The 23,508-nt window shown below is 39.1% G+C and overlaps 1 protein-coding gene and 1 long non-coding RNA gene across 4 annotated transcripts; both read right to left on the bottom strand.

The window, feature by feature from the left end:
- Positions 1-4,093: 4,093 nt before the first annotated feature.
- Positions 4,094-14,525, bottom strand: LOC120437522 (programmed cell death 1 ligand 1-like). 3 transcript variants are annotated; one of them, XR_005611202.1, is made up of 3 exons: positions 10,589-10,723; positions 7,040-7,402; positions 4,094-5,373 (listed from the first exon to the last, which is right to left on the bottom strand). XR_005611202.1 is itself a non-coding variant. In XM_039608093.1 (3 exons), the coding sequence occupies exons 1-3, from the start codon at positions 14,362-14,364 to the stop codon at positions 5,123-5,125; spliced, it is 672 nt and encodes a 223-aa protein (XP_039464027.1). In that variant the 5' UTR covers positions 14,365-14,525; the 3' UTR covers positions 4,094-5,122. The 3 variants fall into 3 exon arrangements, 2 of the variants coding, with proteins under 2 accessions (XP_039464027.1, XP_039464026.1); XM_039608093.1 differs by lacking the exon at positions 10,589-10,723 and adding an exon at positions 14,307-14,525; XM_039608092.1 differs by lacking the exon at positions 10,589-10,723 and adding an exon at positions 8,429-8,684.
- A 4,054-nt stretch (positions 14,526-18,579) lies between these two features.
- LOC120437543 lies at positions 18,580-22,167 on the bottom strand. The gene is made up of 3 exons (XR_005611216.1): positions 22,028-22,167; positions 21,012-21,101; positions 18,580-18,667 (listed from the first exon to the last, which is right to left on the bottom strand). It is a non-coding gene; the product is annotated as an uncharacterized LOC120437543 (long non-coding RNA).
- Between the last annotated feature and the right edge of the window lie 1,341 nt (positions 22,168-23,508).

Raw genomic sequence — 23,508 nt, 5'->3', positions numbered from 1 at the left:
GGTAAGAAGAGTAAGAAACAGAATAACTGATGACATCAGAGCTACAATAGTGGACCATGTCATCAACCATGGGATAACCCTGAGGGAAGCTGGCCAACGGGTTCAGCCTAAACTGAGCCGCTACACTGTGGCAGGCATCATAAGGACATTTTGAAATGAGAATCGGTAAGTACTTTGTAGCACTGCCATACTCTAATGAGAAACACAACAGTACCATACATGCAAAAAAAATGAAATTGTTACTTTACAGAATTGCTAGACGTCCAGATGTTGGGGGCAGAGGCAGAATGTTCACTCCAGAGCAAGAGACCCATATAGTGAACATGGTGATTGCCAATAATGCAATAAGACTGCGCGAAATACAGCAGCGCATAATTGATAATGACACCATCTTTCAAAATATACACAGTGCAAGCATTTCTGCACTAAGTCGTGTACTTGCGCCACAGAATAAGAATGAAGCAAATTTACAGAGTTCCTTTCGAGACACACAGAACGTGTAAAAGCAACTGCGATATGACTATGTGCAGGTAAGCTAGTGTCATTGGTTCTGAATTTGGAAGTGCATGCTGTAGTGCTGTGCATGGGCCTGATGTGTTGCATTTGTTTTGTCTTGTCCAGAGAGTGATGGAACTAGAAGCAGATGCAATGGGACATGAGCTACTTTTTTGGATGAGGCCGGTTTTAACCTCAGTAAAACCAGGAGACGTGGCAGGAACATTATTGGACACCGTGCCATCATCAATGTCCCAGGACAACGTGGTGGTAACATAACCATGTGTGCAGCTATAAGCCAAAATGGTGTTGTTCACCATCATGCAACCATAGGCCCATACAACACTGCACACATTATTGCATTCCTGGACACCTTGCATGACATGCTCACTGTTCAGAGACCAGAGCAGACCCGATATGTCATCATATGGGACAATGTTAGTTTCCATAGGGCTGCTTTGGTCCGCAACTGGTTTACAGACCACCCATCCTTCATGGCACTCAACCTCCCTCCATACTCTCCATTCTTACAGTTTTTTCTGATTGCTTAAGCACATTTTTTGTAACTATTGGCTATTTTTGCAAAACTCTACACACAAATAAGAAAACCAGATTAACTCTTCACACCTTCGTAAAAATGGTGTTTTCCCTTTTTTTTGTGAAATTCCTATTTTGTGTTCTGACTTTGTCTTGGTGTTGATGAGTGTGAATAAACACCAATACCTGAAGTTTGGATCCTTGTATGTTTACATGACACTATGACAAAAGTGTGACCTCAAATTGACATCTGTACACAGAGAAAGCAAAAGCCAGATGTGTTTTGTATTCATACCATCAGTGTGCAGTTGGCGCATTGTGTGCTTAGTAGATGATGGCTTGTGTGTACTGTGTGATACGAAAACACCATTTTTACGAAGGTGTGAAGAGTTAATCTAGCTGTGTTCGCTTTTGCAAGAGAACTACAATGTTTTGATAATTGGGTGACAGGTTTTCTTATTTGTGTGTAGAGTTTTGCAAAAATAGCCAATAGTTACAAAAAATGTGCTCAAGCCATCAGAAAAAACTGTAATACTGTTGAATATAATCTCTTATACTTTGCATCTCCTATGTTATCTCAGTCTTCTTGTGCTTTAGTGTCCTTTTCTTTTTTAAGCCTCTTTTTCTGAGTTCTTTCACTTTCTCTCTTATTTGTTTCTCTTTGTGTTTAGTTTTTATCCTCTTCTCTAGTTAGTTAGCTTCTGTTCACCTGTGCATCATTTCACCCAGTTGTATCGCCAAATTACATCCTGTGTATAATTAAGCCATCAGTTTTCTTCAGTTTCTTGTGTTGATCTCACTCGTGTTGTGTACAGTCATTTTAATTTTCTCCTGCATTCCTCTTCCTTATGTCTTGTGTTAAAGAATCAGTCCTACCTAATAAAGCTGTATCTTCAGTCTGACTGCTGAGTCCACTCTCTGCCTGCATTATACTGAGACGAACCACTACAACTATCTGCCACCTGTGTTGTTAAGTCTATTTTTTTTAATTATATAATTTTTGTAAACAATTCTCACCACATTCAATTTCATCTGGAGAAACATTATTGACATAAAAGTTTTCACACAGAGTGGACTCTTCATGCACCGCTGCCACAGTTTTTATCTAAAAAGCAGGTCCTACCATGATCATTATGATTACTGACCATATGTTGAATATATACTTTACAATTTATCCCCTACTTTTAAATAACACAATATATTCATGTGTCCACTGTGCAGCTGTGTTGATATAATGAGTGAATGATTTGAGCTTTTCACTGCCTGCTGTGTTTCCTCGACTCCTGAGCAAAGATAAAGAGTCAGTTCAGACCTGCAGTTGGTCCTCGTGGTGTTTTGAACTTGAATTCAGCCTGATTTGTTTTTCATGTCTTCTCCTCCATCATCAGTTATCAGGAGAGCAGACAGTCAAAGTACAAGAATTCAAACAAACACAGAGATTCTACTTACAGAGCAGACACAGCACAGATGTTTCCTTCATCGTCCTTCTCACTCATTTGAGCTTTTTTCATTTCTGTCACTGACACCAAGTAAAGCCCGCCCTCTTCCTCTGAGCACCAGCTTTCTATTGGTTCAAATAGAGTTGTGGGGTACTGAGTTTTTTTCTTCTTTTTTTAACAGTTAAAATAATTTAAACATATATCCAAAGGCACAGTGTAACACTGCAATTTCACTTTAGAAACAAACAAAAAAAAAGAATCTCAACTCACAATTCTGATCTTTCAAACTATGACTCAAACATACATACAAGGACTTAAGGATGGATGTATAAAAAAAGTGTAAGCACTATTTTAACATAATCTAAATTTGGCCAGTGAGATTACAATCCATGTGTATGATGCCCACAAATATCCTAGACATTAGTTCATTGCATAAATCAAATCTCCTCTGCTCTCAGTGATCTGTAGTTTGGTTGATGAACAAATCCATGTCCATGTAGTTACGTCCCCCTCAGTGACAGAGGCAGATATGAGCTGAAACACAGGAATCAAACCAGGGACGCTGCTGTTATGGAGCTGAACTGGAACCATTCAGACACTGAGGCCCTCTGAACACATTTTAATTACAGCTGTGCAGAGACACACTGATGACTGACTGGAACACTATGATTCACATTTTACATTAACACCATCGTCACACATGGTTTATATATGACCACTAGAGGGAGATGTTGGACTTTAAACACTAACAAGGATACAAGCAGATCATCAGTGATGCTTGAGCAGGAACATCACACTGAGCATTTACATTCCATAATAAACTTGTGTTTACTTATATTAAAGGGAGCCCAGCTAGGGCAGAGGCGAGAACATCCTGGACAGGTGACCAGTCAACTGCTGGGCTAACACAGAGAGAAAGACAACCGCTCACATTCACACCTATGGCCCCACTAACTGTATGTCTTTGGACTGAGGAAGGAAGCCCGAGTGCCTTTTTAATTCAATTCAAATTAATCTTATTTATTTATATAGCGCCAAATCACAAAAAAAGTCACCTCAAGGTGCTGGACACAACGAACACAAACACGGGGACTCTATAGAGAAAGGCCCGAGCCAGTTGGTCGATTTAAGCTCAGTGCCAACCTCAAAATTACATCACTGAATAAAAGTGTATAGAGGAGGCGGCATTTAGCTGTAGCCTCCATAAAACCACAGCTGTTCTGGAGAACTTTGTCCAAAATGATCAAATATGTCATTTTAATTCAATTCAATTTCATTTATATAGCACCAAATCACAACAGCAGTCGCCTCAAGGCACTTTATATTGTACAGTAGATCGTACAATAATAGATACAGAGAAAAACCCAACAATCATATGACCCACTATGAGCAAGCACTCATTTTAAAACACTTATTGTTCTTCTGATGGGACGTCAGAGTGATGACAAAATAAACAACCTCAGGGTTATTTGAGTGATATTCTTGAATGATTTCTATGATCTATTTGGACTCCAGCTGAGATAAACTCTGCATCAATTAAGTCAACAGGGAGAAGAAGAAGAGATATTAAAAACACAAACATTCACAGAAAACACATGAATAGACTCAAAACAACTATAAACTACTATTTATGTAAAAAATTTATTAGCTCTTGAAATATTTCCACTGCAGTAACAACCAGAACACAAACAACACAAGTGTTCATGGGATGAAAAGTTCAATAAATCTCCACAGATCAGAGGAAACATCTGACTGTTACATTTCTATCTTTGGTTTCATGACACTGTCAGAACATCCATTCAGTTATAGTTGCCAAATTAACACCATCGGACTGATTACTGATCAGTTAGTGTCTGTAATTATGTAACAGTTGATCTGCACATGAGGATCAGTTCATTTGGTTCAAACCTGAAAGAACAAAAATGATGATTACAAACAATTCCTGACGTCAACTGAAATAAAAAAAAAAAATGTATGTATTTTAAGATGTCTTAATTATTCTTTGAAAATATGAACTCATGTCTGTCCACAGAAATGTAAAGAGTATAAAATGTTGAGCTGATATGAGCGGCTAACCACAAACACAAATCTGACATTCATTTTCTCTACAAACTAATTTAGCTGCCTCAGACCAAACATGCAATCAAATGATGAAAACCTGTGTGTTTGAAACATTTAACACACATCATCAAAGCGATTACTAATAATTTACAATTGTTCAATACATCAGAAGTGACAAATGCTCAGTGTTGGAAGTAAATTTAAAAAAGTAAATAAAAAAACATTTTAAAAAAACAGTAAAGGTGTAGACTTTAACACTTTTTCCAACATGTAGTATCTTCTGCCAACTTCTCAGTGTGCAGATTAAAATGTCTTTGATCGTTCCTGGATCACTTTAGGTCTAATTTCTTGGGACTCCGACACAGGTGCTGGAGAATAAAATTCATTTATTTTTAACCTGCAACTTTTAATAATTTTTATTTATTTTTATTCCTTCTTACTTGCAGGACAGTTAGCTTTTTATTCAAACATTGTCTCTGCTGTGAAATCTCTTTGGAATGAACTCTTCTGGTTTTCTGCTTGGACTCTAGTGTTCAGGTTTCTTCAGTCAGACTTACTCCTGCTTCTTTGATTAGTAATATAGACTTCTCTTATTCAGCATCACCATGAAAGAAGCTCTGAGACATTTCAACAGGCTGAAGTGTAACAGGAGGCTGGTATGAATCCTGACTCTGTTGTTGTTTATGTTTTCTGTAGATCAAAAATCCAACAACAGCAACAAGAAGAAGCACAGCAGAAACTGACAGACCAACGATCAGTCCAACAGATGCATCCTCCTTCCCTTCATCCTCCTTCCCTCCATCCTCCTTCCCTCCATCCTCTGTGTCTCCTCCTGGTCGACCTGCAGGTGAGAAACAGGTGTGAGGTGTCAGCTGTCAGGTAGGTGATGAGTGAAGAACAGAACAGAATCCATTTCCTCTTCAAACTGCTGTCAGACATTATCTACTGCACTCTGATCACATCACTCAGACCAGCTGCTTTCTACAAAGTCTCATCAACAACATCTTTAGAAACAAACATCAACAACCAGGTGTTACGTCCCCACGATGACGGTCTAGGGGTGTGAGTGTGGGACTGGTAACAAATGGGTCCAGAACAGAATGAAAAGAGAACAGACAGAGGTGCTTAGTAAATAAAATAGTTTTTATCATAGATAATCTTAACATGAAGAGCCGGCAACGCCGTTTTTCCAATAACACTAGAAAAAGAAAAAGGTTGCAACAACAAAAAACTCAACAACCTAACAAAAAACTCAACACCAAGAAGAGACACTTCCAGGGGCCCACAAGCCCACCAGCAGCTACACTCCCCACTGCTCAACAACTCCACACCACAGGCAGGACAATCACATAACAGGACATCTTTCGACACCTTCGACACACATATGTGAACACCAGAGAAAACCACCCTACCACATCTTCTTCTTCTTTCATGTTTAACGGCATCTTGCATCCAAAGATGTTGCATTAATGCCATTTCCTGGCTTTGATTCTTACTTCACTTCCGAGTCCTCAGATCCTCTTGATGAGACCAGTATTTCTCAAAAAAACGAAAACCACCACTTTCCCTTCACCATGACTTTACTTATTAACCACTTGTTCAAACGTAAGTTCCCTTCCACCACTCATTTCACCCCTCATCACCCTCCTGTGAGTTGCATACTTACTACAACTAAGGAGCTCAACCGTCTCCATAGCATTGCACCCATCACACAACCCAGTCGGATGTTTCCCTATATTAAAAAGAATACCATTAAGAAAGCAATGACCTGTTTGTATTCTACTGATAATAACCTCCTCCTGTCTCTTTAATCCGCCACTCCTCTTAGCTTCTATTGTGTTTTGCACCCTATATAAATGTCTCCCTTTTGTGTCATTATCCCATGCAATTTGCCAGAAATTCTTACTTTCTGTCCAAACTATACTTTTCCCCTCATATTTTGACAATTATATCTGTACATCTATACCTACTTTTTAACAGCTGCTTTGGCCAACCTATCTGCTCTTTCATTACCCAAAATACCCACATGAGCCGGAGTCCACATTATTACTACATGTTTGTTTTGATCAGACAGTCTATGATGAGCAAAAAGAACGTCATACAAAATTTGCTGATGGGTATTTGTGTTTCCTTGTTCAATAGTTAATAATGCTGATAATGAATCACTAAATATTAGTACTTTTGAAATTCTGCTGTCTTCAACCCGCTCTAGAGCCAACAGTATGGCATATAACTCAAAATACTTGGAAGATTAACCCTCCCACATCCAGCTCATCCCCAGCTTATATGACCTCAGAGAGGTGATCGCTGACTGAGCCCAGGTGGTAAATGAACAGCAGCTGTGTCCTGGGGAGAGAGAAGCCTGAGAGAGAGACAGAGGGGTGGAGCAAAAGAGGAGGAGGCAGAGAGAGAACACCACACCCACACAAGAGTAGTTTCCTGCTAGGTCCGTAACACCAGGAAGCAGCTTCAACTCTGATCACACACACTCAACTCTACTCACTCACCTGGAGGAACAACTCTCAGTGTGATGATGCTGATGGGGTCATTAACTAGATTAGCTCTCTTCCTCATGTTTGTTCCTCTCATGAAGACCTGACACTCGTATGTTCCATTATCATTAATCATCACATCCTTCAGAATCAAAGACACGTCTCCATCCTTCATCTGTCTGTCCTGCAGATCCACCCGGTCCCTAAAAGATAGATGCTGGTTTTCTGGATCGAACCGCTCGTCCCGATACAAAAGCACATATTCATCTCGCAGGTCAGCTCTGGTCCACTCTACAATTGAAATGCTGCTGCTGCTGTTTGGAGCTCGACATGGCAGAGTAGCGTTCTCTCCAGGCGCAGCTGTGATGATTTCCTGGCCTGAAAGAGAAAACAACACAGAGCAGAGAGGTTAAACCTCAAAGTACAACTGTTCACTTTGGTAAATGGACTGGTTGAGTACTCAAAGCGCTCTATACAACACAGTATTCACCCATTCACACAAGCACTATTATCTATACGTCGAGTGCTTTCTAACTATCATTCATATGCATTCATACTCTGATGGATGCATCGGAGAGCAAGTCAGGGTTAGTATCTTGCCCAAGGATATTTGACATGCAAACTAGGGGAGGCAGGGATCAAACCACCAACCTGGCAGCAGCCAATCAGACTGAGGAGTACAAACACTCACTACCTGTAGCATTTTATAAATTAAATAAGATCAATGGAGGGATGTGTGTTATATAAACATTTATACAGTGAAACATGTGCTGATAATAAGTGAACATAATGTGTGAGAGAAAGCAGCCTCTCATTATAAGACACTGTGAGTCTCTGCATGCTGCCTTTATGGAGCTACAGCTGTTTGTATACACTGAACAAAAAGCTTTGTATCTGTATACAGGGCTGGATGTAATAAAATGTTCTTAGGGTGGCAAATTCAAAGCCATTTCTTTACACATGCAGCTTTTACATTGTGTAATGTGCCTTAAAATGTAGACAATACTTCTAACAACCATTTCAAACATTGAATAGAAACTGTAAAGGAATATATTGCATAGTGTTGTCATCTACAAATCTACAGTGGCACTAGGAGTGGAAAGAAATCCTTTTAGGTTGGCACATGCCACTCCATGCCACCTCTGTAGATCCGCTCTTATACTGACTCCTGAAACTACAACACATCACACTGACACACACATTTACTTCTTTGTCTCTGTGCTGGGAACTGCACTGCTGACCAAGCAGGTAAATCCACAGACACCACCAGACCTCGTGATGCCGTCACAAACAGACAAACTGATTAAATATGAAACTAATTGTTTGGGAAGTAACATGTAAACCAGACTGATGTTTATTCCTCTTTATCTCAGAGGGAAACACCGTTTGGTTTATAAACCTCACCTGCAGAGACAAACACGACGAAACGGACAATCAGCGAGATCGAGCAGAGCGACGCAGTTACAGCAGACATTTCCATGTTTTTGGTTCTGCTGATCTAACTCTTAGATTATTATAAAAGTTTAGTCTGTTGATATTTTCAGTTAACCTGAGTTTAAAACTTGACTACAAGAGGTTAAATTTGAGGTTTAAATAAAGCTGAGACAATTGATTTTCAGCCACTCTTTCAAACACCACACTTTCGATATCTCTTAAGGAAGTCGCGTTAGAGTGACGTTTGGTAGGTTGGACTGTAGGACGATCATAAATAAGCGCGTCATAACTGACGTATGTGCTGATAATAGGTGAAAGCAGCCTCTCATTATAAGACACTGTGAGTCTCTGCATGCTGCCTTTATGGAGCTACAGCTGTTTGTATACACTGAACAATATACAGTATACAGGGCTGGATGTAATGAAATGCTGGCAAAATGGTGGCAAAATCAAAACCATTTCTTTACACATGCAGCTTTTACAATGTGTAATATGCCTTAAAATGTAACCAATGCCAATGCAAACTCAGGAGCGGATCTACAGAGGTGGCATGGAGTGGCATGTGCCATAGTGCCACTGCAGTTTTGTAGTTTTGGGGTCAAGGACAGGCCACACCTCCTAATCACATGAGAAATTTAAGCTGACAGTGTAACAACATTTCAGCTTGTGTTGAAAGTGCAGACTGCAACCTATGCACCAGTTTTTTTTATATATTTTATTGGTTAATAGTTCTCTGGCACAATAATATGAAGGTTTCTATTGATAACAAGAAATAAATCCAGGTTGTAGGTGGGGGGTAACACTATGAAATGGATACAGTGATAGAATTTAAATTCAGTGTTAATAGTGGAAGAGTGACACTCTTCTGTCCAGGCTTAGCAGTGATTATTTTCTGGTCTGAAAGTGAAAACAACACAGAGCACAGAGGTTAAAGGTCAAAGTACAACTGTTCACTTAGGCAACAGCCAATCAGATTGAGGAGTACACTCACTGCTTGAAGCATTATATAAAATAAATGAGATCAATGGAGGGATGTGTGTTATATAAATATTTATACAGTGAAACGTGTTGATAATAAGTGAACTGGATAAGTGGGCTGGATGTAATTAAATGCTCTTAGGGTGGCAAAATCAAAGGCATTTCTTTACACATGCAGCTTGAACATTGTGTAATATGCCTTAAAATGTGAACAAGGATTCTGACTTTTTTGTACAACCGTTTAAAACTCAAGGGCAAATCTACAGAGGTGGCATAGAGTCGCATGTGCCACCCTAAAATAATCTCTTGATATACAACAATGTCATATATAAAACTACTGTGGCACTAGAGGCGGCAAGAGATCATTGTAGGGTGGCACATGCCACTCAATGCCACCTCTGTAGATCTGCCTCTGGCTGTATACTGACTCCTTAAACTACAACACATCACACTGACACACACATTACACTTCTTTGTCTCTGTGCAGGAAACTACGCCGCTGACCAAGCGATCATATTCACGTGACTTTTCCCAACCTGATGACATTTACACACAAACAAACAAACTGATTAAATATGAAACTAAATGTTTGGGAAGTAACATGTAAACCAGACTGATGTTTATTCCTCTTTATCTCACAGAGAAACACTCTTTGGTTTATAAACCTCACCTGCAGAGACAAACACGAAGACACCGACAATCAGCAAAGTCGAGCAGAGCGACGCAGTTACAGCAGACATTTCCGTGTTTTTGTTTCTGCTGATCTGACTCTTAGATTGTTTTAAAAGTCTGAGTCTGTTGATTTTTTCAGTGAATAAAAGAACCTTAGTAATAAAAAAAAGTTTAAAAATGACTACAGTATGTTAAATTTGAGTTTTAAATAAAGCTGAAACATTTAATTTTCACTCATTCATACTCCACACTTGCATCATTTTGTAGGGTGACCATAAGTAAGTTCGTCATTACCAAAGCAGTGAAATCTAAAGCAGGTCTGAGTGTTTAACAGGTTCAGTTCTTGAATAATCTCCACATGACGTCACTGTATAAAAATGTATATTTTACTATGGAGGAGGCAGCATTTAGCTGTAGCCTCCATAAAACCACAGAGAACTTTGTCCAAAATACTCAAATATATAATTTTAAAGCACTTACTGTCCTTCTGAAGGAATCTGTGAAATCCTCAAAGTCTTTTCTGATCATGATGATGGAAAATAAATAAATAAATAATAAAACAATGTAAAGAGCAAAAAAGGTTAAAAAAAAAGAGAGAAAAGAAAATAAATAAAAATGAACCTCTGTACTAAACATCCAGAGAACAAACTGAGCTGTTTCCTTGTCAGCTGTTTTTAAACAGACACACCTCAGATCTGTGACATCAGCACCCACAGTGTCACCTTAGCAACCACATTCCTCCACCTATCAGCTGTGAGCTCACATATTTGACAAACAAAAACAAAGTCACAGCTGACTCTGAGCCCTCACAGTCAGCTGATCTTTCTGTCAAATAACTTAATGAAACCCTGAAATACAATAAATATTTTCAGGTCCTTGAAGTACACATGGGTGGAGGCTGGAAACCCACTCCACCTGTCACAGTCTGAAGACAGAATGTGGTTTCTGTTCAGTGTGTGAGGATCAGTATGATGTATAATAATGTGAGTAAACTTCAGCAGGTTCATGTCTGTGATGTAGAGAACAGGAACAAGCAGAGGTGCCCTGGATGTTTGATCTGTGCTCTGATAATTCAGCGTATCACCATGTGGGACAGGAGACTGTCCAGTACAAGTTACAGCCTGTCAGAGTGTCGCTCACATTTACTGACAAACAACAGATGCATCTGTTACTGTTTCTATCTGCTTTCATTCTAAGAACACCTTTTATTTCCTGTCCTCTTCTTGTTTTGTGCTCATGGTCTGATTTCACTTCAGTGCAGCTAAAGCTTCTGTTAGAGCGAACAAAGCTGTGTTAGCTCCACCTGCCCGTCTGTTAGAGCCCAGTAGAATCAAATACGATAAAAACATCCTGTTATTGAATATTAGGATCATTAGTTCAAACTAACAAGGTTTATGTATTCTTATTATTATTATTATAATTATTTCAATATTACACAGAGATCCAGCATAAACTGTTCATTTAAAAGAAAAATTCAAACTGATTATTGCAGTAACTAAATACATTTACTAAAGTGAAACTCACACACAGCGTGTTTAAAAAAAAAGATTGTACAAACCTTAAATATTCTTTTTAAATGCAACATGTGTAAAACCAATAAATTAAGGTCATTTATTCAATGATTAAATTATTGATCAGCTCCTCAGCACCACTGTGTTGATGGTAAATAGCTGTGTGTCAGTATCCTGGTCAGACTGGTTCAGCAGTAGAATCACGTGTTTGTGTGTGAATCATATCAGATTTCCTCTTTGGTGTTCAGCACATTCATCAGCTCTATTTGAACTTGGAGCTCTGTGATGGCTGCACTTACAGCCACACAGTGGTAATACCCAGCATGTTAGTGTAGAGGCTTATAAGTAACATTGCATTCACATTTTTCTTTCTTTAAATATAGGAATTAATTTACAGGACAATAAATAACTGGGTTTGGTTTAGAATTAATTCACATATCCACATAACACTGCATTCTAAAATAAGTGCGCACATTTTAGTTTACACTGTTATGTATGATTAATCTTTTGTTTTCTGAGTTACCTTAGTTGCAGCTGCTCCAGTGTCTTGATTGAGGAGCCAAGAGGTGGAAAAGGGGCGGAGCGAGCTTTGATGGAAGACTGCTAACTGGTTCATTCCATAACTCGGGACCATGGGGGGGGAATTGGAGTTTATTATGTTAGTTTCAATTAGGTTTTGTTTGTTTTACCCCTTTGTATTTTTGTGGGCTGATCAGCAACTATTTAAGTTTCCCCTTTGTCTCGTTAAGTTAGGTCAGTTTGTTTGAGTTATCAGTAGTGTTGTCACCTTTGAGTAGAGTTCTGTTATTTTGGCCTCTTTTATGGGCCCAAGATTTTGATTCTTTTTGCATGATTTAACCAATTATGTTTTTTGGGTTAAATAAAAAGTCATTTCTTTGGACTTTAACCTGTGCCTAACTCTCTTTCACTGACCAGTCCATCACAAGCTCCATTATTTTTCTTTCTGTTGTTTTGTACTCGTCGTCTCTTTTGGATGTAAAATCATTTTACAGGTCAAAGCTGACACACCTGTGGTTATTTCTGCTTGTATAACAGATCTAAATATTTCAAAATTCACTGAAGTTTAATTTTACTCTACTTTGATTTTTCTTCCGTTTAGTGTTTGTTTTGATGGTAAACTAAATACTTGACAAGTTTCTTATTGTTTACTTCTAATGAATTAAATGTTCAGCAAATACTTTGAAACGATCATCTGAGAAAGTTTGCTAAAGACGACAAACAGAAACTAAACCTCCAGCTTCCTTAAAGGTAAAAGTTTGATTATTTTTCAGTTTATTTTTCATCCTCTGAGGTAAGAACATAGACAGAAATATGTCAACATGATCATTTAAAATCCAGCAGGGAAAATTTGATGAAATTTGAAGAGAAGTTAAAATGTAACAAAGATAATTGAGTAAATATTAACTTCCTTTCTCTGAGCTGACAGTGAGTGAAGATCAGATAGAAAATATTTTATGGCCTTCCTCTTGTCAGTAAATTATTTTGGGCCATTTCTTTTTAATCAGTCTGTGGAAATAAAATAGGGACACATTTTAAGACTGTGGGAAGCAGGTACGCTGAGGGTGCTGCAGCACCTCCTGGTGGATGTTTAAATTCATGACCAGGGAGACGTATTAAAATAAATAAATAAATACCAAAGATATCTCAAAAGGTAAGTTCTTTTGTAAGCAGCAGAGTAATAATGTGTAATTCCACCTTTACTTTGACCCAGAGCACAAAGACTATATGCAGGTGAAGTCTATATTTCATGTATATGTTTTAAATGATTACTATTTTATAATGAAGGTAAATGTATGTTAATAGCTAGAAAGATTCTAAAAATGGATTTTATTCCTCTGTGGACCTGGCATGAATAAAACCTTCCTACTCTTAACAGTTAAATCTTGCCTGCAGACACAAACACAAAAACATCGACAAACAGAGAAACTGATCAGAGTAAAGCAGACGCTCCTCTGTTATCTAGTTGTGATAATCTGCTGTCTTCTAAATGTCTGAGTCTGTTGGTATTTTCAGTGAAAACAGAAACAGAGTTTCAATCTGACTAAGATTAAATTCAAGATTTAAAGTTGACTTTCCCGTAAGTGTTGATGAAAGAAGAAGTTTAGGTAACTACATATAAGTGCGTCATAATAAATTATTAGCTGTCACCTCCATAAAACCACAGCTGTTCTGGAGAACTCTGCCTACCTTTGGTATCCAATCTGTTAATCCACTGAAGACCATAGCAACATTTTAGAAACCACAGTCCTGTCTTCTCCAGCTTTACAAACAAATAAATTTACAAAGTAACAGGAAGTGAACTTGTCTCAGTGAAACAGGTAGATGTGTAGAAACAACATCCTGTCTGTGTAGTGTATGTGAATTGAGATCAACTTATTCTAATGAATAAAATTCAAATGTCACATGTACCTAAACATCATGTACAATGTCCTGTATAATACGGTTATTTACAAAAACAACAGGCTCTTTTCTTAATCCTTCACATGCAATAGGAAAAAAAACAAACCCCAAGAGAGTGACTGTTCAAAATACATTCACTGTCTTGAGTGAATGTATTTTTTCATTTGAAAAAAACAAACAAACAAAAAAAAACATTGATCATAAATCCAGCAGGTCTGATCACATACTCAGACAACATGAATGGAAAATGTAAATAAAACACTTACTCTGTTTAAAACCACCACAGTTGTTTCTGGTGTCGTCTGTGTCATGGACATCATTCATGACTCTACTCCGAGTACAAAGCACTATATAAGAACCATTTACCGTTTACGATTTGTTCCCTCAGAACTTCATAAGTTATGAAATTTAAATGACTAAAAAAAAACTAAACAACAAAAAACATTTAAGTTCTATGAAAAGCTCAAACCAAATTAATATTTTTTACAGCACCCACTACAACTGTCACAATCTAGAGACAAAGTTTTTATCAAAGTTTTAATAAACTGAACCATCTGTGAGGAACAGAAACAAGTCCAGGGTAAACCAGTGCATTCTGGGATACTTTGAAGGCTCATATGACCGTGTGGGAAATGTGGCTCAGAACAAGTTTCAGAATAAAGTAAAACAAAAAGGCCGATGGAATTTTCCAATTATTTATTATTACTATTGATTATTATTTAAATAATATCCTGATTATTTATCAAATTCTCAGCAGCTTTGTGTTGGTGGAAAAGGTGTGTGTGTGTGTCAGTATCCTGGTCGAATTGGTTCAGCAGTGAGTGTTTGTTTATTGTACAGATGTGTGTTTTGTTTCACATGAGCTGTTGGTTTGTACAGCAAAATGAAAACACACAAAGCTTTTTTCCTTCTCCATTTTTATTCTGTGTTCATGAAACATGTGACAGTGACGTGACCTCATGTGTCAGTGGAGCAAACAGAGCTGGTCAGCTGTTAACAAGATGCTTAGCTCAGCTGCCTGAAAGCGATAAAACCACACAGTTCAAAACGTTTTGAAACAGAACAGCTGTTGTTGTGATTGTGTAGATTAGTGCTGCATTCATTTGATCTCTAGTCAAGACTGTGGAAATGATGAGCTGCTCCCCCTGGTGGATCACGGGGGAAATTGTTGAACTAAATAGCAAAAAATATTAAAATACAGAAAAAAAAATCAAGATGGCACCGGTGTGTGTGGCTTGCCATCTGCTTCTGTTAATTGTGTTATTGTTTGTTTTGTTTCTGACAGTTCTTGCCACCAAATCAACTCTCAACTGGTGTATGAATGCCCCAAAACTTTTGGATCTTCAGTTTTTTGCCATAAGTTTTGAAAGCTCTAATCAGAAAGAGTTAAGAACAGGGTATCCACCACCCCTCACTGATGTTCTTACTTGCTACGTGGAGCGCTTCCACCTGCCCCGACACACCGTCATTAACGCCGTACACGTGCTGGTCGGCTGGTGAAGATTAAAACTTGCCTTAGTGTTTCTTCAGCGGCTGCTCCAGTTGGTTATTCTCTGTTCCATTGCATCCCAGGGCGTCTCCTGGATCCTGTTGCCTCTTGTCTGGTTCTTGTGATGGGGTTGGGTGGAGGTGAGCCTGCTCGCTGCTGTTTTTTTGCGTCTTGGGAGTCATGGAATATGCTTTTTGAATTTGTGCCCATTAACCTGGGCTTTACAGACAACTTCTACCCAGGCTTCAGCTCCAATGAGGAAGGCTTTAATAAATGCTCTAAAATGGTCTTTAGCAAATAAAACGTTCAGTTGGTGATTCGAGCATTATTTCTGAACTGTTGCCCTCTGACTGCTCATTTCTTAATGCTCCAAGGATATCAGGTAGAGGAGGAGGAATATTGACTGTTTTTAAAATAACTTTCACTGCAAACAACTCCATGTACTAGTTTCCCCCTCCAGCTTTGAACTTCTCATATTTGAACTGGGAGGCTCTCAACTGGTTGTGTGCAGTAATCCATCATCTGCCTAAGTTTAACAAAGATTTTATAAATTACTTTTCATGTTTTTGGCTGAAATTGTGACTAAGTGTGATTGGATTTTAATAGTTGGTTATTTTAATATTCATGTCTGTTGCCCTGATGGACCGTTTGATCAGGAGTTTTTAAATCTTATTCAATCTTTTAACCTTGTACAGTCTGTAGAAAGCCCTACACATCAGCAGGGACACACTCTTTAAACTGACCTTGACCCCTGTCTCGGTTTGCTCAAATTTTAGCCTCAAAACTCACATTCCTTTCAAAGCTATTGGATACTAATGGTGGGTTTTCAGTCTTGTTATAAACATCAACACTCCACTAAAACAACACTTTTATGGGCTTTTAATTACATAATTCTAGCAAATGATTGCAGAAGATCCGCAATTCTTGTGCTTTTAGATCTTAGTGCAGCGTTTGATGCTGTTGACCAACCACAGTATTCTTGGAACACTGATCTAAAGGTTTAAAGGATCTTAGATCAGCCGACCTGCTGCTTTCAGTCCCCAAAACTGGTTGAAACTTAGAGGAGAACGAGCTTTTTCAATTGTGGCTCCCAAACTTTGGAATACGTTGCCTTTAAATATTAGACAGGCATCTTCGCTTCTTGCTTTTAAGTCTCTTTTGAAAACACACCTTTTTTAGTAGCATTTAGACTGGTGGGAGTTGATATGCTTTTTTCCCTTCATGTGTGTGTTTTAATGTGGATGGTTTTATCTTTTGTTTTATATCTTGTTTTATTTTTGTACAGCACTTTGGGCAAAATTTCCACTTTTTAAATGTGCTATATAAATAAATTAGATTTGGATTTTGCATTTGAAAATCATTAATCTATAAATCAACACTAAACTTTCCAGGTGATGATCATTTGTAACCTCTAATTATAAATTATTCCAATTCACTGGAATCAGAAAAAACTATTTTACTTTCAAATATTTAACAATTAGTTTCTGAATCCTCTTAGGTAAAAAAGCCATTAAACTCTGACATCTTGAAGTAAAATGTGAACAGTAATCTGTATTAATATTAATTAATTCAGTGTGAAAACACTGCCACCATGAGGTAAAAGTGAAACATTACATAATTATGAAAAGACACATTTGTGGGATCATAAATTATGCTTAATCCACTGGGTATAATATGGCACGTGACTGATTCTTCACCAGATTTACCTTTTGTTAAATCTGTTGTGCAACAACAACAACAACAACAATCTTTATTTATAGAGCACATTTAAAAACCAGCGGTATACCAAAGTGCTTAACATAAAAGACAGAGAAGTAACACGAGTATTATAAGGCCTCAGCAAACTATCAAATATACTCACAGGTCAATGCCACTAATACACAGGGGTAGTATAAAATGCATATCAAGTAAAAACATAATAAAAGCACAAGCCATAAAAAAAAATATGTATAAAGAAAAATAGAGTAAGTGCGTCAGGTGCGAACATTAACAAGCAGGAAAGGCGAGATTAAACAAATAGGTTTTTAACCGTGATTTAAAAGATTGGATAGAATTGGACGCCCGGATCACGATCGGAAGGTTATTCCACAACTCTGGTGCAGCCAGGGCAAACACCTGGTCACCTCTAGACTTCAGCCGAGATCTAGGCTGCACCGAGAGTAACTGAGTAGAAGAACTCTAGCACTGTCAGGACCCCTCGAGTATCACAGAATTTCAGACTTTATTTTTCACAGAAAGTTAAAAACACATCATCCATGGTGATCCTAAGAAGCTCCCAGCCAAGTCACAGGAGTGTTATACCCACTGAGATTTAAACTCATCCCTCTCACCTAAATGGACATTTATTAGTTTTTGAAAATAGCAGCAGCAGAAACTGGTTTGTATAATCAATAGATTAGTACGACTCTCATGTTGCTATGAGAGAGTAAAAATCTGGCAAACTCTTTCATGTTTGTGTGTTTTTTCCTTTTAACCAGATGCAGATTTGTGCGCCATCTCTTCTAACTTTGTTATACTTATCACCACATTGTGTTTGTTTCTGAAGACATTCTGAGTTATGATATCACTAAGTAATCTTTACTGGTGTATAGGCCCTTTGTACATTACTCATTTAGCCTAAAAAATATTAAATATTCCAATAAAATATACACAAAAAATGACATAAAACATATAAAAATGTGTTTGATCTATTTTTTTTTTACTCTAGTCTGAGATGCTGGGGGGACCAGTTAGAGACCAGCAGCTGGATGTCAGTGGTTGGACTGGTGGACTACTTCAGTGAAGAGTAGACGACGTCTGGCTCTGGTTTAAAGTCTGAACACAAACACACACAGTTCAAACAACAGGAAACATGATTACAAGCTTTGTAGTTCAATCAAGACCTCCAGTCTCCACCTCTCTGCATCACACACAGTCCCAGTTCAACTGGGTAAGAGCTCTGAGTTTCATCCAGGATGAGGTTTGATCAGCTTATCTTAGCATGATGGATGCAAACAGGGTGAGCAGCTAGCTTGTCTCTATGCAAAGTTAAAGATAAAGAGCAGCTGTACCTGGGCCTGCTTGTTCTGATGGTTGTTTGTCCATAACTGATGTCTTCACTTCTCACTGCTGAGTAGACCACTACTGCAAAATAAATATCTGCAAAATGAAAACAAAAATCATTGAAGGTACAACAACGACACACAGCTAAACATTTTTACTGTTTCTAATGTTTCATCACGAGAGTCCCTGACAGTGCCAACCTTTGCAAGAGTCACATTTATAACCAGATGAATTTGTCCCCTCTAACACTGTTTGTGTGACTTCTCAGTGGAGTTTATCGTCCAATACAGTGAAGAAATTACAAAAACATGTAAAACTTTCTTTCTGTTCTTCACACGGTTCAGTAACCTGAGAACTGTGATGGATCATGAACAGGAGGAGCTACATGTCACTGATGTTCTGCTTTATAAACCGCAGCATCTTCTTACAGTTTTTTTTTTCTCGTCTTAACACCTCTGCTGTGAAACACTGAGTGACCACAAAGAACTGTGTTTCTGAGAAAGATGCAGGTGGACGACCACAAAGCTGCCATCTTCTTCCACTGCAGACTGACACTCTTCACCACAGAGCACAAAGCAAACACATTCTCACAACATGATCACTGTTATTGGACAAACCAGTAAAAACTGTGGTGAGAACGTTCATGTGTGATGGATGAACTGTAATCAACAACAGGAAGTTGGTTTTACAGTTTGCCGAACTTTGAAAGAGTAAAAAGTGTTTATTATATTAAACAACATCTTGTCAATTCAGTTGTTTTCTTTATATCGACCGACAACCAACAACCGACAGTCTCGGTCGTTGTGTCCTTGGGCAAGACACTTCACCCATGCCTACTGGTGGTGGTCAGAGGGCCCGGTGGCACCAGTGTCCGGCAGCCTCATCTTTGTCAGTGCAATGTAGCTGCCATCACCAGTGTGTGAATGTGAGTGTGAATGGGTGAATGACTGAATGTATTGTAAAGCGCTTTGGGGCCCATAGGGACAAAGTAAAACACTATACAAATACAGGCCATTTACCATTTGCCATATGCAAATATGGCAATAAATTGATGTGGACCAAGAACCAGACAGCAGATACATGTCAGACTAATCAGAGCTGCTCTAAGGTCCTACTGCTCAGTTACAACACTGATAATGTTTGAACTTTCACAACACACCTGACATCTGGACCTGAGGCTGAGTCATTAGTTAAAGTCAAAGAGTCCCTAAAGAAAATTACTGATCTGTCACATTTATTTATGCTTATCTGCAGGAGAAGCACCCTAAGAAGAGAACTTAGAACTCCCCCTGCTTGGCCACCTCCTCCAGTTTGTCCAGGGAAACACCAAATCATTCCCAAAGACTGCTGAGTAATATTATCTCTAAAGCATGTCCTGGGTCTGCCCCTGGGCGTACTCGCAGAGGGAGACCGCACCCAAGAGGCATCCTTTTTAGATATTCGAACCACCGCAACTGGATCCTTTTAATGTGGAGGAGCAGTGGCTCTACTCTGAGCCTCTCCTGGATGGCTCAACTTCTCACACGATCTCAAAGGAAGAGGCCAGGCACTCCTTGGAGAAAACTCACCTGATTAAGCAAACAGAACCACATCATCTGCAAAAAGCAGGGTTTAGATTCTAAGGCTACGTTCACACTAAATGCCAAAGTGCATCAATTCTGACTTTTTTGACCCTATGTGACCCCTATCCAATCATGGTATGACGGCTTGAACAGCAGAAATCCGATATTTTCAAATCTAACCTAGGTCACTTCCGTACCTACCAATTATCAGTGCCAAAGAAGACAAACTAGAAAGCATGGCGGTGGAAACTGCAGACAGAGTAAGTCAATGGACAGAAACTGAGTTTTCTCTCTAATTAATTTAAATTTGTCCTGGGTAAGGGATCAAATAAAGAGCAATTTAAAAACTCCTTTGAGCAGAAGTCGATTGGGCCTGGCTGCGCATAGCCCAAAAAAAGGAACATCAGTCCACCCTTTTGCATGCTCACCACCACATTGTGTGCTTGGTAGTGGCCAGGATTGGAGGCCCTGGCGGACGGTTCCCTGGCTATGCAGCTCAGTAGGTAGAGTGGTCGCCCCATTATTGGTAAGTTGGTGGTTCGAGTCCACTGAACGGCTACCCTGAGGTACCCCTGAGCTAGGTGCCATCCCTACAAACTGCTCCCCCCGTGCGCCTGCTTAGTGGCTGCCCACTGCTTCACTGAGTGAATGGGTCAAATGCAGAGAGAGGGGATCAACTATATTTGTTGAAGATTTTCATTTAGATAAAATTGTAATGTCTCTCTGTTAATATGTTTTTTTAAAATCATTTTTATTGGTTTGCAATACTTCTTTTGGAAAAGATTATTTATATACTTACTAAGAATATTAAAAACAGACCTTTGACCTCACATGTGATGACCCACAGCCCACCATAAAGAAAAAAATAAAAATGCTACCTCGTCTTTCTTTGTCAGATTGTTCTTGATGAACTGATATCTCAATGATGACATAAGTGATGAGGTCGTCTTCTTCACTTTCTTCTTGATCTGCTGAAATGATCCAAATAACGTGAATTACATCTCTAAACAGATTCGACCAGAATAAATCTCAGACATGTGATATCTAACCAGATACCATTATTGATATCATTACCTTGGTCTTAAAAAAAATCATAATTCATTCATAATAAAAACTCCATCACCAAACTCACACATACACACCATTCTATTCCCAAATAAAACATTAAAACTATACAACTTCAGGAACACTTAGAGGCCCTGTAGTTATTTTTGACCAGATTTCATCCTTCAGTGTGAATATTAAAATTAATATGTGAGTTTTTTTTTCCCTGTCTGTCTCAAACTTATGCTGAAAAGCTAGATTCCAACGATGCATGAGTGTTTCTTTGTCAGTTACCTTTTTCACTCACTATGTGCTTTATTCCTCTCTGTATTTAAATATTAGCCGTTATACATCTCTACCTCTCTTCCACAGCATGTCTGCCTCCCCTCACCCCAACCTATCACGGCAGATGGCCCCGCCCCTCCCTGAGCCTGTTTCTGCTGGAGGTTCCTTCCTGATAAAAGGGAGATTTTCCTCCCCACTTTCACCAAAGCAATTGCTCACAGGAGGTCAGATGATTCTTGGGTTTTATTGTTTGGTTTGTTTGTTTTTTTTTAATTTTCATCCATCCATTTGCGTCCGCTTATGCTTTTCAGGGTCACGGGGGAGCCTATCCCAGCTGTCTTAGGGTGACAGGCAGGGTACACCCTGGACAGGCCAGTCAGGCTCAGGGCTAACACACAGAGACAGAAAACAATTCTCACTCACGCATTCACATGTATGGGCAATTTAGATTCTTTAATTAACCAACCAACCTTTTTTATTTGTTTTGTTTAATGATCATAACGAATGTGAACTTTATTCTACTAAACAAACTCAGACATGAAAGATCAGGAAGTCTGAGTCTCACCTTCAGGTTTCCTGTGAACACATCGTCTCACCAGCAGAACCAGTAACACCAGTAGAACCACAACACAGACTGATCCAACACATGACAACACAGAGAGAACAGGAGGAGAGAGTGATGGAGGAAGAGTGATGGAGGTGGAATCAGGAGCAGAGGCGGATGTAGGTGGAGGTGTGGATGTAGGTGGAGGTGTGGTGGTGTGTTTGTCTAAAATAAAGCAAACACAGTCATTAAGTTGTCGTCACATTGTGAATGTTGAAAGCTGCAGAAACACAGACAGGTGAGTGTGTCACCTGTGACAGTGATCCAGCTGGATGGAGACTCTCCATGACCGCTGATGTCACACTTGTAGAGGCCTTCATCAGACCTGGAAACATGCTGGATGGTCATGTGACCTGTAGGCTGCTTCCTGATGAGGGAGCCATCTTTATAGAAAGCAGCTGGGAGGTTGGAGGGAGTGGTCTTTGTTTTACAGAGCAGAGTGACGTCATCTCCCTCCATCACAGGGAGGACAGGACTCTGCAGGATCACTGATCCACCTCAACACAGAGACAAACTACAGCATTTCATCCATTTACACACAGCTTCATCAACACTAACTCCACACACTCAGCTTACCAGTGACTGTCAGGTTAACCATGTTACTGATGGGACCCTCTCTGGACTCACACCAGTAAACTCCACTGTCATGAGACATCAAAGAGGTGTTGCATGAAGAACCAGCTGGTTTTCCCCATGTACTTCCACACTGAGTCCTCTGTCCTTTGCTTGTGTTTCTCCTCAGAGTCCATCCAGCAGAGCTGTCGTCCTCCTCACAGCTCAGAGACACAAAGTCTCCTTTAAAGAACTGAGAGCTGCTGGGACTCACAGTCAGACGAGCTGTGAGGGTTAAAATGGAAAACCGTTTAATGTGATACCGGGATGACCAGGAAGTAGTTTTATATTTGAGATCCATTGTGAAACATGAGCCTAATCAGGTCATATCAGTGAGCATTAATCAGGTTTAAACTGTGACAGAAGAAGGTTACTGACCTTCGTGTGTTGTGCAGCTCAGCAGTGAGATCAGAACTAAAGAGAAATGACACTCAGGTTGATTTGAGGTGAACATAAAGAAGAAATCCACAAAAACAGTTGACAAACTCAGAAATTAATACTGTTGAATATAATCTCTTATACTTTACATCTGCTGTGTTAACTCAGTCTTCTTGTGGTTTCGTGTCCTTTTCTCTTTTTTTAAGCCTCTGTTTCTGTGTTCTTTCACTTTCTCTCTTATTTGTTTCTCTTTGTGTTTAGTTTTTATCCTCTTCTCTAGTTAGTTAACTTCTGTTCACCTGTGCATCATTTCACCCAGTTGTATCGCCAGACAGCTACAGGCAGAAGATGGAGAACCAGCTTCAGCAAAATAACGTTGGTGAAGTCTGGAGAGGCCTCAGAACCATCTCAGGCCACAAACATCAGAACTCTCTGCCTGGGAGGGATGTGAG

Source organism: Oreochromis aureus, linkage group 3 (assembly GCF_013358895.1).
Source record: "Oreochromis aureus strain Israel breed Guangdong linkage group 3, ZZ_aureus, whole genome shotgun sequence".
Classification (NCBI taxonomy): domain Eukaryota; kingdom Metazoa; phylum Chordata; class Actinopteri; order Cichliformes; family Cichlidae; genus Oreochromis; species Oreochromis aureus.
Note: the sequence above shows the minus strand (reverse complement) of the source record. Positions and strands in the feature narration are given on the sequence as shown.

What these genes read in the sequence shown, in the direction of transcription:
- LOC120437522 (XM_039608092.1), bottom strand. Translation starts at nt 8,504, where the DNA reads ATGGAAATGTCTGCTGTAACTGCGTCGCTCTGCTCGATCTCGCTGATT. An exon ending in CGTCGTGTTTGTCTCTGCAG is followed by an intron (nt 7,403 to 8,428) that starts GTGAGGTTTATA and finishes TTTCTCTTTCAG; the next exon opens with GCCAGGAAATCATCACAGCT. An exon ending in ACTGAGAGTTGTTCCTCCAG is followed by an intron (nt 5,374 to 7,039) that starts GTGAGTGAGTAG and finishes TCTCACCTGCAG; the next exon opens with GTCGACCAGGAGGAGACACA.